Source organism: Paralichthys olivaceus, chromosome 10, assembly GCF_024713975.1.
Source record: "Paralichthys olivaceus isolate ysfri-2021 chromosome 10, ASM2471397v2, whole genome shotgun sequence".
In the NCBI taxonomy this organism is placed as follows: domain Eukaryota; kingdom Metazoa; phylum Chordata; class Actinopteri; order Pleuronectiformes; family Paralichthyidae; genus Paralichthys; species Paralichthys olivaceus.
Genome location: NC_091102.1, coordinates 14,213,750 through 14,227,483, shown reverse-complemented (window position 1 = coordinate 14,227,483; position 13,734 = coordinate 14,213,750). Strand labels below are relative to the sequence as shown.

Sequence of the window (13,734 nt, the reverse complement as noted above, 5' to 3'; positions counted from 1 at the left end):
TTGAATAATATAATCAGTATCAAATTATAATGTAATGCTCTCTATAAAAACAATTTTATCTTTTAGCCAGTGGGTTGACATAATTAGCAACCACCAGCACTAAGATGCATTAAAGACAGTAGTAACACTTTCCTTCCCACTCCTAAGTTATTGCTTGAACCTGATGATGAAGATCATGGCATTAAGTGAGAGGATGCGTCTGAAGAGTCACTTATATTCCCAGCAAATCTCTCAACCCTCTCTAGAACAACAACATAATATAACTGTTCTAAAAAAGTGACGGATGCACAAAAGTCCACAATCAACTAAATGAATCGGTCCAACAGAGACACTCCCTCTCGTGCAGCTTTGTCTGACACTAATATATACTAATCGTAACAATCAGTGTATCAAAACATGTTTTCTAATCATGTGCATAGATGACACGTTCTCTGCGGCTGTTTAACTAAAGCTGTGTTTGTTTGCAGAGCGTCCTGTCAGCGTACATTAGCATTGCTCCAGAGCAGGGCTGGGTGAAGGGGGGGTGGAGGCTATAGTCGGGACAGGATGGGTGACAGAAGGGCTGATGCTGGCACTCACTGAACCTTCTCTCCCTGTGAAAAGCACTTCAGACACAACAAGATCTACTGAAGCACAAAATTGCCCTCTTGACTTTCTCTTTAAAATGAGGTTGAGGAAGCCAGTCAGCCATACTGCGAGTGGTCAAGAGAAAGAGGTGAAGAAAAACAGAGGGAGCTAATAGAAACCATGACAATACATAAAGTTGTTTAGCTTTTTCTACATTTATTTCTAGCAAGGTTGTTGTTAAATTCCCATCCATCAATATGTTGGAGGACGTAGAAAATAGGTTACACAGACATTTCTGTTTTATTGTAAAATAATTGTACTCCACGGATTAAGCTTTTCATTTCGAAAACATTTTAGGTGGATCCAACTGAACTCTGTAATGCACACATTCCTTTTCCCTCTTTAAACCCCAGACCTATATTACCCACAGTGCATCTCAACCACAAACAGTTGGATTTATGTGTTGATGTAAGCCTGAGCTGCTAGCCTCAGGTAGAGTTCTTTACTTCTCTGCACTGGTGAAACCATAGCCAGTAACAATGTTTTCTGTTTATCCGTGTGTACGTACATCCCACTTTCCTGATTGCAATATCTTAGCAAACTCTGAGGAAATCTCTCCAACTTTGTCAGGATTTGGTACATCCTCTTATTATGACAAAATACACTTCCCACCTATTGTTAAATTCCCTCATAGTCTTAATTACATATATCATTATAAGTCAGATATGATGTTAATTGGATTATATGGTGTGACCAAGCTGAAGTACTGAGTACCATCAGTTCTCAGCACAAAATGTATTTAATTTTCATAATGCAGATCTTGTTATTTTAAGATAGAGATCTATAATTATAAGACACTAATGCAATAGCACGTGTCGCTCTGTCAAAAGAAAAGATTTTCACATCAAGCAGCATCTTGTGGTCGTGTATTGAATGACATGAAACAGTCAATTTAAAAATAATGATACATTCCTCTTTCCCTTGTGTTCTTTTTACTTTCAGGCCACATTTAGTGAATGAATATGGTCACGCCATAAATATGTAATAGGACTTTTTGTCTTAATAAAGAAAATACACAGTATCTGATTTGTTTTGTTTTTTTCAGTTACAGTATGTTTGTGTTCACATGGTTTGGATTCTGTCAGAAGATTTTGAGCAACAAGGTCCAGCTATGACAGACTCAGGTTCAGAGGCTGCTTCAGCCTTGGCGTGTTGCTGGCATCTGAATTGCGTATGGGACTAAGTCCTCGGCCCACCAGCAGTCTGTTGCTATGGCAACCTTTTGGCTTTACACATTTTGGTTGCTGGCTGGTAGCACACCAAACAACACTTCTGCTCCTGCCGTGCCCTCTCAGTCCTACTGTGTCTGTGTGAGGGTGAGTGCGTGTGTGTGTGTGTGTGTGTGTGTGTCTTGCGTTGCAGTCTGGCTGTGTGGTGCATTGATTTTGGGCTTACAGTCGGAGTCTCTGCCCAGAGAGAGAAGGTGCTTTTAGCTTCAGTCTTTCTAATCAGGTAATACACACTTTTTAATTCACTGTGTCTGTTTCTATGATGTAGATCCACAGATGTGGTGCATCCTCTGTACAAATATACGTTTGTGCATTTGGTTTATTCTGTTGTTGAAGCCAATGAAAGGCAGGTGGCGATGTCAGAACTGCTCAGACCGGGTTTGTTGTCATCACTGCCGGCTCGCTGTGTGGATGTGACAAGGTCACTTTTACAGTGCTATTGCTTTGTGATTGTGCATGTCTGGGGATTTATTTGAGAGAGGAAACAAAGCACAATGTCTGGTTGAAGGCAGTTTCCTTGATATTGCTTTTTTAATGTCACTTCATGTGTTTGTCTGAAAGAGATAGTATGTTTTTTACAAAGAAAAATTCAACTCTTCCTTCAGAATAAAACTAGAGCTCTTCATTTGTATTTATCTCTCTTTTCTGGGGGCCATTATATTCACCTTTCTAGTAATGTCAATATTTTTCTTTCAAGAATAAATTCTGTCTGGGTGGCGGTGTCAATGTTCACGACCCCAGTCCTCCTCATATGAAACTGGTTAGCGGTGTCATGTTATTTGTTTGATTATTTGAGCTTTACTTTCTCAGTTTGTGCTAATATTAAAAATAGCCTCCATTTGTTTTGCCTCCAAGAGACTTGTCTTTGTTGCTGAAAGTGGTCTGAAAATCTGAAAACTCATGTTTGAACTCTCATCTCATTAGACTCACAGTGAGGTAGTAGGATATTTCAGGACACGTTTTATAACATGAAGCAGAATGTCCCTTCTTCACACATCATCACTCACTTTGGAGGTGTTGTCTCACTAATAAAATGGAACCAGTCACAAATCCACAGGGTTATTTTTCCCCCAGGTCTCAGCTTTATGGTCTTTTTTTAGTCGTTTGATGCTACACACACCGATTGTGTTCCACAGTATCATCTGCGTTCCAGGACTGCAAGAAAGGATTTTGTCTGGAAGCAGTAAATAAGCTGCACACATTTATTGCACGTTGCTACTGAAACTGGGAAATGGCTGCTTTGAGTTGGTGAGTGGGCTGTGTTGAGTGTTCCGGAAAGATGTGTGTGTATATATATGTGTGTAATTGCATGTGTGTGTGTGTATGCCTTGTTGAAAGCTTGTTTTTGTTGATGTGTGGGTGATTGCAGAAAGAAAAATGTCCTGAAACGGCAGCAGTTAGAGCATCACTGCCGCCCATCCCACATTGCCACTGTTACTATGCAAATGAAGGCAGGTTTGATTAGAGCTGCGCAGCACCACTTATATCTGAACATTCAAACTGGGTCTTAGATTTATTATGGTAAGGAGACAGATACAGTTGTTGGATATTGTCTCTTTTGCTTCTTGGTGAAAAGACAGCCTTTATTAGAATACATGTGCACATCATTATCACTGATTTACTTCTATCTTTAAGAGTCACTGACTGTTTGCTTGTAGGTTTCCGCTCGGCCACATTAACGTCCTTATTTAGCACCTGTTGCCCATGAGTTCCAGACTGTGTTGACAGCCTCTTTCTAAATATTGACACAAGCACCACCATGAAAGTTTTAAATGCACACTTGGTCCTCAATAAAATGTCCAAAAAAAGCATAAACAGAAGTAAACAGCTAATGTATTTTGAATCTTTTGCTGAGTGGATATTATTGTAAATATCTAAATCCAACATTTTAATAAACATTAAATCCTTGCAAATAAAATATCTTTTGCCTCTAGTTTGATGAAAATGATGAGAAATCAACACATGTTAGGTAAAGAATTTTTTAAGGATGCTGGGTTTCCATGGTGACAGCCTTCAGCAGTGTTGCAGTTATAATAACAATTTCAGCTCCTCGCTGGCTTCCTACTCAGGCTTTGAGTGACATGATTAAAAATACAGTGTTGTGAAATTGATAGTAGATGAAATAGTTTTTTAGCTACATACGATGGAAGCTTAATGAGCATCATGTCCTCCACTAACACTTTGTTTCACATTCCTCAGACAGTTATTTACCTGGAAGCTACTCAGTGTGTGAAGCGGATGGGGAATTAATCAGTTAAACTAATACCTTAAAGGAGCTACTTGATGTTGCAGACAACATTTGCATTAAAAGCTGTTTATAAATCTGGATGAAGCATTGTGACTGCAGCATCAAAACAGATGGAAAGCACTGCCAATGTTTACCCAAATTCTTGTTTCTTTTTCTATCTCTTCTTTGCTTCCACTGAAGTTAGCATGCTAGCTAATCTCTGCTAGGACAACCCATTATGCCACTTTCTCATAGTGAAAATACCAGGGAACAACATGCACATCCCGTAAAATGTATTTAATGATGGCTGCTGGATTAACTATCACAGTACTTTTGAAAAAAGGAGAATATCCACGCTTCCTCTGACTTGTACATCACCATGGCAAATAAATCCTTGAAGGGGGATTTGAGGTGTGCAGATTTTCTTCTTTTTTTTTCTAACTTTCTGATTGCAAGTCACTGTAGTCTGTCATCCTCTGCCCTGCAGAAATAGGGCTGCTCATCTTTTAAATGCAACGATGGTGGAAGCTCCACCTGTCTTTAAAACTTTTCCAGTTTCTTCTACATTATTATTTAGTAGAACTTTGAAATTGACTTCTGTGTGTGTGTGTGTGTGTGTGTGTGTGTGTGTGTGCGTGTGTGTGTGTGCGTGCGTGCGTGCGTGCCTGTCTGTCTGTGTGTGTCTCTGCCAGAACAAGTGTCAGCACGGATTGTGCAAGAAGTGACGGCTGAAGCTGTGGCAGTACTGAAGGGAGAACAGGAGACTCAAAGGCTGCCATCAGGTAAGACACACACACACACACACACACACACACACACACACACACACACACACACACACACACACATACAAACGCACACACATTGAGCCATTTGCAGTTTGTGATTTATATGTTGATAATCCCTCTCTCTACCTCTGTTTGCAGTTGAAGACACCACCAATTTGCCTCCCTCTCCTCCCCCCTCACCTGCTGCAGAACCCTTTGGCCCTCTGGAGCAAGGTAGGGCCAATGTGTTTATAGAAGTACGTCTCTAATGGAGGAGTTTCCTTCCTTCACATGACTGTAACTTCTGGAGGTTTGCGATCGCCAACACATTAGGGTACTGATGTGGGTTGGCCCTGGGTATGCTCTTCAACTCCTCTCAGGACATGCTCCATCTCTAAGGGACAAACCGCACATTGATAGCCTCTACAAGAAACATGTACATATGAGATTTACCAAAAGCAGGAAAATGATTTCCATTTTTCAGACATCCATTTATTCTGAACTCCTGCTTCCTCTTCCTCATCATACACCTGGGACAGATACACGTTGTATCTTCATTGTCATCACCATTTCCCTCAAAAAGAGAGAAGGGTTCACATACATCCACCCTGTTATGTATAGTCATTTTTTCCCATCCTCTTCTTCCGTTTCCCTTTCTAACCTCCACACCTTGCTGTCTTTCCACACACTAATATGACAGCCAATTTCGGTAACCCTCCAACTTCTTGTTGTTTGTCTTTTTTCAGTTGGATGATGTCTTAAAGCTGTGCACTTCTAATCATAGTGTTGTATTGTCATTGTCACTCTCAGTCTCTTTTTTATGTGTTTGGCTGTAGCTGTAAAAATCTATTTACGTTACTTGTAGAGTTACAGATTTTCTTGCCAATAGGCTACTGAAGCCTATAGTAACAAAAGTGAGGCGTAAAAAGGACATTCATTTTGCCATAGCTCTCTGTTGAATTGCAGTATACAATCACTGAATTGCCTTGGTTAGCCTCACCAGGCCAACTAGCACATAGGTAAGCATGTTAGCTAGCCTTACATCTTTACGAATGCCATGCTCATAAATGGCTAAAAACACCTCATTACACTCAACAGAATTTGTCGTCTGTATCTTATATGTCTGTTAGCTCTGATGCAGTTTGTCTCTTTATCTTTGACTTTCAAATTTAAGCTTTGTTAGAGTTTTTGTGCAGCTGCCTGCAAGATAAAGTTTGGTCGACTCTGTATGTTCGGGCTGTGTGTTTTAATGTCAGTCTCAGTCCAAGCAGTAACGTAATGAGGAGAGTGTGTAGCGGGGACAGCCATTAAATATGAATAGTCTGTTCTGTCATTTGTACTGTATAAGAAGTAATGAATCATAGATATGAGGTTAAATCCCGCAGGTGATGGTGTTCTGTGTTCTTGACCAGATGGAGTGATACAGAGGTTCAGTTATTGGTTTGTTGTTGTATCTATAGACACGATACATAACGAGTAATAAAAGGCTTGGTCATCGTCAGGCCTTAGAGGTGGTGTTCTATTAAAAATGACCTTTTGAGATACGCTAGGGTTTTCATGTGTGTCCAGCTGGATCCAGAGGTGTTTTATACATGAGGTTTGTGTGTGTTCTAGCAAAGGCAAAACACGTGTTTCTTATTTGGTTACTACAACTACTGCTGTGTTAGTATTTGAACTGTAATTACTTTTTGTCCTCTGTATTTTATTAAGGTTTAATCATCCATATGTGAAGCAGTTCATGTTGATTTCTCTGTTAGACAGTGCGATATATACTCACTTTGTTGGTCTAAGAGTATGGCTGGTCCCTGAAGCTTGGTCACCTTTGAGTTGCTTATCATTGTGTCCTTGTCAGTGTCCTGTGTGTGTTATGTTTCTCTTGCTCTCACTCATACCTTATCTTCTCCTTGCATTCCCCTATCTGGTGACTCTCTGTTTTTGTTGCCTATTGTAAATTTGTATTTTTCATCTTTTTGTTGTTATTTTTCTCTCTACTCAAGCTTTATCTCCGTCTTTGCAAAAAATGTCCACCTTAAAATGTTACTGAAAGATTTATCAAGGAGAGAATTTGGTATTTTTCTATATTCTTCCTAAAAATTCAAGGATGACACCTATAACTTAGGAGCTAAATCATAATGAAATAAGTAAACAGATATGTGTCATACATCTGTGCATTAGTGTCTTTGTTAAGATACTATACTTCCATGAAAGCGTTTTATCAGAGATGCCATTAATCCTTAATGCTCAAAGAAAATATTTGTTGTTAAAATAGATTTTTGTAAATCTGACGATTGTAAGCTGAATAAAAGATGGCTATCGTCAATATTTACTAATAAATCTACAAAAGTTTTGTCATTTATTGAAAAAATATTTAAAAACCTATTATTAAATTCATTTTTATTAATTTCTTTAAAAACTCTTAAGAAATGTTACGATAAATCACGTTTAAAGTGGACATTCTTTGGCTTGTTCTCCATTTCTTGTCATTTCTACCTTCCTTTTCATTTATCTTTTTTCCTCCTCTTCACTCTCTCTCTTTCGGTCTGTGTCCAGATTTCCCTGCAGTTCTTCTCCTTGTGTCTGTCTTGTTTGTAGATGTAGGGGATGAGGAGGAGGCGGGCCCTCTCCGCCGCTTCCAAAATTCTCGGGAGAGGTGCAAGTTCCTCGCCCCCTCCATCTCAGTTTCCGTGCCCGAGGACGACCCCTACCACTCCGACGAGGAGTACTATGAGCACCCATTGTTCAGCCCAGAGTGGACGCACTCGGGCTCTCGCCCCACAGGGCAGGCTGTGGCCTTTAGACAGATTGAAGGTGAACCACGCATGGTTCCTCTTTGCCATTTCCCCCCTCCATCTCTGCTCTCTTTCTTTCTCCCTTTTCTCTTTTAAACACCAATTTCCTCTTCTTCTTCTGTGATTTGATCTCCTCCCTCCATTTCTCCTTCCTGCCGTCCTTCCGTCTCTCCGTCCGTCAGTTCGTCTCTTCGTCCGTCTTTGTGTGTGTTTGTGTCCTTGTGATGTGTGTTCGCTCAAAATCTGAGCACTTTCATGTTTTTTACCATCATATTTAGTTTTTTTACAATTAATTTCACCCAAAGCTGTTGCTACCTGTGGTTACCATGCTGCTAAGTCAAACACATAACAGTGATGTCTCTAAAGTAGGAAAATCTTTATTGTGAAACACTAAATGGACCTATTACACTTCACTTCCTTTCAGAGCACACAGCCCAGGGTTAACTTTTCAGACTTGATTAAAGGCCCAAATGGCTTTTATAAAAATGTCACTGTGCGTTAGTGATGACCTCTGTGCACTAATTTTTCTACCAATCATCTCCCACAGTTCTGCTTAAAGTTCATTCCTATTACCCCTTATTCATTTAATTACACTGCACCTCGTCAGGCCCGCTATGCTCATCTTTAACTACTCTGACACTCACTGTGGCAACAAGGAAGACTTTCAGCTCCACACACTCACCAGCACATAAACCCACATATAATCTCTATAAAACCTTCTAAACTACATTTATTTATTATTTTATTCTTTTTTGAAATAAGGATGTTTGTTTTTAAATTAGCCTAAAGACACAGACAGAACTTCTTCAGTGTATTTTGGCTTTGGCTACACAATAACATGTCAACTCTGTCAGTTCTCTGTAACAAGGCTCTGCATTATTATAATAATAAATCTGTTGCCTGGACAGTTCATCACAATTGATTATATCTTCATTATAACCTCTGTCGTTTCTCAATGCATAAACAGAGAGAAACCGACTCCTCCAACACATCTCTCCGAGCAGCTTATCTTATATAGATGAACAGTATTAGCATAAAGCTAAATGAGACTTGCAAAAAAATATTGATCAATATCTAAATGGCTATATCGATCATTGCAATTATATGTATTTGTTCACTAAACACATTCTTAAGAGTTGTGTAGATATATGATTGCCTGTTAAACTGAATAATGCATTAATACTGTTAATGCGAACTGATTCTGAATTGTGGTTTTCTATCCCAGCCTGCCCCAACCCCCTTTATCATTGCTGAGAAACAAATCTTACAGAAATATTTATTTTTACCAGCATCTACATTTAAATCAGCCATTTATTAACAACCCTAGCCAAGAGAGAGGTTGAGTCAGTTTGGATTGAAAGCTTGGCGAGTGGAAGAGATGGGAGAGGATTGTTATTTCTTTCTAAATCATACAGTAAATAAAACAATAATGTATTTCCAAAATAAATTAAAAATGTCCTTCATGTTTTAACTTACCTTGAACATATGTAGTATATCATTAGGGATTCTTTTCACACTGGTTACACTAAGCCCCCAAAAAGAAGCATGCAAAGATATACAGAATGTATACACACTGTATGTGTAATGTACCTATATGTGTGAACAGACAAGCACTTAGTCATCTTTTCCCAGAGCTGAAAGTGTCCTGTCATAAGTTGTGTTCTCACATAACCCAAGTCTGTGTTGCCTGTAGTCTTAATGTGTCACCCTCTCACCCTGTTTTTGATAAGAAGAGACCATGGAGGCTCTTACAGCTGAATACGAGGAGGAGGTTGAAGAGGAGGAGGAGGAGGAGGAGGAGGAGGAGAGTGCAGAGGCAGCAGAGTCCGAAGCAGCTCTTGATGAGCAGCAATGGAGTGGGGACGAGCCTGAGCTGGACAGCCCCCAAGCTGAGCCCTTAGAGCAGGCAGAGGCCATAGACGAGGCTCTAGACCTGGAGCCGTCCGAAGCAATTAGTGCTCCCACAGAAAGCTCTATGGACAGAGAGGAGGAGGAAGCAGAGGGTGAGGAGAGCCCTGAGACAGGTGTGTCCTGCCCTCTGCACTCCCTGCCTGCATGTTACAGCATTGTCCACTGTATAAGAACACCAGATATGTCGAAGGGAACCCATAAGCTTATAACATGAGCATTATAATTCAGGAATGGCAAGTGATCCTCTCTGTGCTCTGCTGCGGCTGCAAGGCAACACAGGCTTGTTGGTGAAAAGAGTCACATTCTTTTGAACTGAACCTGGTTTTACTGTGTGTTATCTTTGCGCTTGCATTTTTATTTTTCTTGCTGTGGTCTTGGAGGCCGGACATTTCATATTGGTGTGAAAAACTGCTATAAGCTATTAGCCTACAGGTTTTTTTCCATTATATCCAGGCTTGGTGCTACGATTTATTTCCAACCATCAATCATACTAAACATGGATCACTCCATAGAGAATTTGCAGGGTAATTTGTGTTGGCTGTCTCAAGTTCATTGTGTCACAGTTGTTCTCATCAAGTGCGTTACTTGATTTTGCTTTATCCACCGTGACAGCATGTAGCACTTCTCTGTCATCAACAGCAAGGTGCTTCTGTATTTGTGCTTATATTGTTTCAAATATGCAATGACATTTGAAAGTCATTGTTAAGACCTTTAATTAATTTGATGTTAGCAAAATAATGTGACCACTGAAACATTTTATATGGACAAAGTCAAAAATATTTTATTGCACTTAAAAGGACGACAGAAATGCTATTTAGTTTTGTATCTGATGTTTTGAAGAGTCGCATGGATATCCATCCTATCTGTCATCGCTTGTTTCCCATAAATCAGCATCACAGTCTCCTCATGCCGGTTCCGTCACATACCATGCCATATTCTCATCCATCTGTGAATTGGTGGACCCCCATTAACTCGCCGTACTTCTTCAGTGATGGCCGTATCATTGTGCTGTAAGTTTCTCAGGACAGCTTTGCCTGTTTCTGTAATAATTGCTTTTCCAGTCCCTGCCTTAAAATGACATCCCACTCGCAGCATGCCAAAGCAATTCATTTCTGTGTTGATGAAAACAGCCAACTTAAAGATGTCGTTTCAGCTTTGAAGATGGACTCAGACAAGCAGGACAGTGGGTCCATGAGCCCAGACAGCATTGGATCAGAGAAACGCCCGGAGGAGTTTTTTGAGCCCCAGGTCCAAGGATTTTTTGCTGGGGAACGAGTTGTACCAGAGAGCCCCACAATGGATATGCCGTCCTTCGTACCTCAAGACCAAGCCAAAGAATCTGCCAAACCGCTCACACTTCAGCCTACATATGGTGAGCCAATCACAGTGTCAGAGAAGCAGCCGTCAGTGGAGGTGGTGGAGTTCAGCAGTATTGGTGCGCCTTCTGATTTCGGTTCAATGGAAACTAAAGTTCAAGGAGAAGACTCAACAAGAGATGCAAGAGACAGGTCTGGAATGTCAGCATATTTTGAAACTTCAGCCACAGAGGCTGACAAGGTTTCACAATGTAAGGGTGAGGGTTATTACGAACTGAGCAGAGCTGGCGAAGAGAAGAGTGCAATTGATTCCAGGTCTCAGGAGATAAGTTACAGCACACTAGCTGGAGCCCAGGATCAATCTGAAAGTAAAACAAGTACGGCAGAAGACACTGGAGTGTTTGCAGTTCCTGACAGGAATAATGAATGCAGGCTTTCCCCAGGTAAACTGGCCTTGGAGCAGAGGAGTTACTCACTTAACATCACCATTGGAGCAATGGATCACAGTGGCCAAGGCAAACCCAGGCACTTCTCCCCACTGGCCACAGATATAATGTCATACACTAGTGGAAGTCTGGATGAGTCGGCAGACTACCTCCCAGTTACTACACCCTCTGTGGAGAAGCCTCCATCCTTCCCTCCCCTGATCCTGGAGACTGCAGCCTCCATCACTTCAGATTCCTCATCTCCTCCCAGGACCAGTGAACTAGATTCAAAACCCAGCCATGAACCAGAGTTGCCTGAATCACCTCAGCTCCCCAAGAATAATGATAATAATGGCACAGTGATGACACAAGACTTGCCTGAGATGCTGGACCTTGCCGGTACCCGTTCAAGACTTGCATCAGAGAACACTGACCCAGAAATAATCAGGAGAAAGTCAATTCAAGTGGATGTCCCTGCCTTCACTGATGACCCACTGGCTAGCCTTATTTCAGGGGAACAAAGTCCTGGGGCCAGAAAAAGTGACAGCCAGCTTGAGGAGATGGGTTATTGTGTATTCAGTGAATATTCAGGGCCCATGCCATCCCCTGCAGATGTCTTTAGCCCTACAAACGCTTCTGCACAAGTCTTTACCCCCTCCGTTCTGGAGGAGAAGATGGCTGAGCAGGCAAGGAAGCTTGCAGTCAGAGACACGTCTTTGGAGGAAAAGACTCAGCAAATAGCAGCTGCTGAGGTCACTGAAGAGAAAGATCAGAAGCAGGTAGAAAGAGAGGTTTCCACCGAAGAAAAAGACAAGGAGATTGCAGATGGTCAGTTGACTAAATCTGTAATTGAGCAGGAGAAACTGCCAAGTGAGTCTTTTGTGACCCCAACGGTCACAGTGACTCTAGAAGAAGGTGGGAGGTCAGTGAGTGAGACTGAACGACAGGCCAGTGGAGAAGGCTCAGCATCAGAAACCGAGATTGCTGACTATGAGAGGCAGATCCGCAAATTGGAGATGGAGGACAGACCTCTCAGCGTGGAGGAGGAAAGGGAACTACAGGAGCTCCGGGAGAAAGTGAAGCTGGTCCACCAGGAGGCCTATGAGGAAGTGGATGCTGAAGATGTGTACCAGTTGACCGGCGTGGCCAAGGACCGAATTGCCAGACCTGTCAAAACTTCACCTGCGTCATCTGTAGAGAGCAATATTGATGATGACAAGCTGCTCTCCCCTGTGCTCTCACCCTCTAAGCTCAAACAACGAGAGGTTTATGGCTCCCCTAAAAGATCTGCGTCGCCAGTAACCAAAGAGGAGAAGGGAAATGAGGAATTAGAGAGAAAAGTAAAAGAAGAGCATGATAGGGAAGAAGCTGAAAAGAAAATGAAAGAAGAGGCAGAAAAGAGAGCGAAAGAGGAGAGGGAAAAGAGAGAGAAAGAAGAAAGGGAGAAAGAAGAGGCAGAGCGGATATTGAGGGAAGAAAAAGAAAGGAAGGAGAAAGAACAAAAAGAGCTGGAGAAATTAGAGAAAGAGAAGAAAGAGAAAGAGGAGAGAGAGAGGAAAGAGAAAGAGGAGAGAGAGAGGAAAGAGAAAGAAGACATGGAGATGAAAGAACAACAAGAGAGAGAAAAAATGGAGCGAGAGGAGAGAGAAAGGAAAGAACAAGAAGAAAAAGAAAGAATAGAGAAAGAATTGAGGGAAAAGGAAGAGAAAGAAAAAATAGAGAGGGAACTAAAAGAGAAGGAGGAGAAAGAGAAGATGGAACTGAAAGTAAAGGAAGAGAGGGAGAAAGCAGAAGAGATGGACAAAAAGGTTGTGGACAAACCCGTGGAGAAAGAAACACAACCAGATGAAAAAGCACATGTGGAGGAAGAGGGAGGAGAGGAAGACATGTTGGAGAAACCAGGGGCAGCAGCTGGAGTAGCAGTCACGAAGGAGATCACTGAGACTTGTGCTGCCATTGAATCAGTGGTGACAGTTGAAGACGACTTCATCACTGTGGTCCAGACCATTGATGAAGCAGAAGAGCCAGGACACAGCGTTCGTTTCTCCGCTCCACCTGAGCCCGAAGCCCTTTGTGTCGCTGCCCAGAAAGAACAAGAGGAGGAGGAGGAGGAGGAGGAGGAAGAGGAGGAATCTGTGGAGTTGGCCCAGGAAGCCGATATGGAGGCTGCCAGTTTAGAGGAGGTGGCTGACGTTCCAGAGACCCCTGCCTCCCTCGAGAAGGAAGCAGAAACCATAGAGACAGAAGGAAAGACAGAAAGCTATGACAGAGATGAGACCACAATGGACGACTCCATCCTGGACAGCTCCTGGGTTGACGCTCAAGGTGAGATCTCTTTGGTGGTTTTGGCCTGAATATAGATTGGTTTTCTTCCTTTCTTGCATCTACTTCTAAAAAAAAAGACAGTTATATTGTTTTATGTGTCGCATGTCCTGTTTTCCTG

The 13,734-nt window shown here is 41.7% G+C and overlaps 1 protein-coding gene across 10 annotated transcripts in view; it reads left to right on the top strand.

Annotated features, from left to right (window-relative positions):
* Positions 1 to 13,734, top strand: part of map2 (microtubule-associated protein 2) — a 73,074-nt gene that overhangs the window by 42,439 nt on the left and 16,901 nt on the right. For 5 of the 10 annotated variants that reach the window (XM_069533512.1, XM_069533516.1, XM_069533514.1 and 2 more), the window contains exons 5-9: positions 4,776 to 4,865; positions 5,010 to 5,084; positions 7,443 to 7,658; positions 9,370 to 9,663; positions 10,704 to 13,616. In XM_069533512.1, coding sequence (XP_069389613.1) covers positions 4,776 to 4,865; positions 5,010 to 5,084; positions 7,443 to 7,658; positions 9,370 to 9,663; positions 10,704 to 13,616 — 3,588 coding nt within the window. Of the gene's footprint in view, positions 1 to 1,919; positions 2,080 to 4,775; positions 4,866 to 5,009; positions 5,085 to 7,442; positions 7,659 to 9,369; positions 9,664 to 10,526; positions 10,561 to 10,703; positions 13,617 to 13,734 lie in introns of those variants that run through there. The other 5 variants (XM_069533521.1, XM_069533513.1, XM_069533517.1 and 2 more) reach the window with 5 other exon arrangements.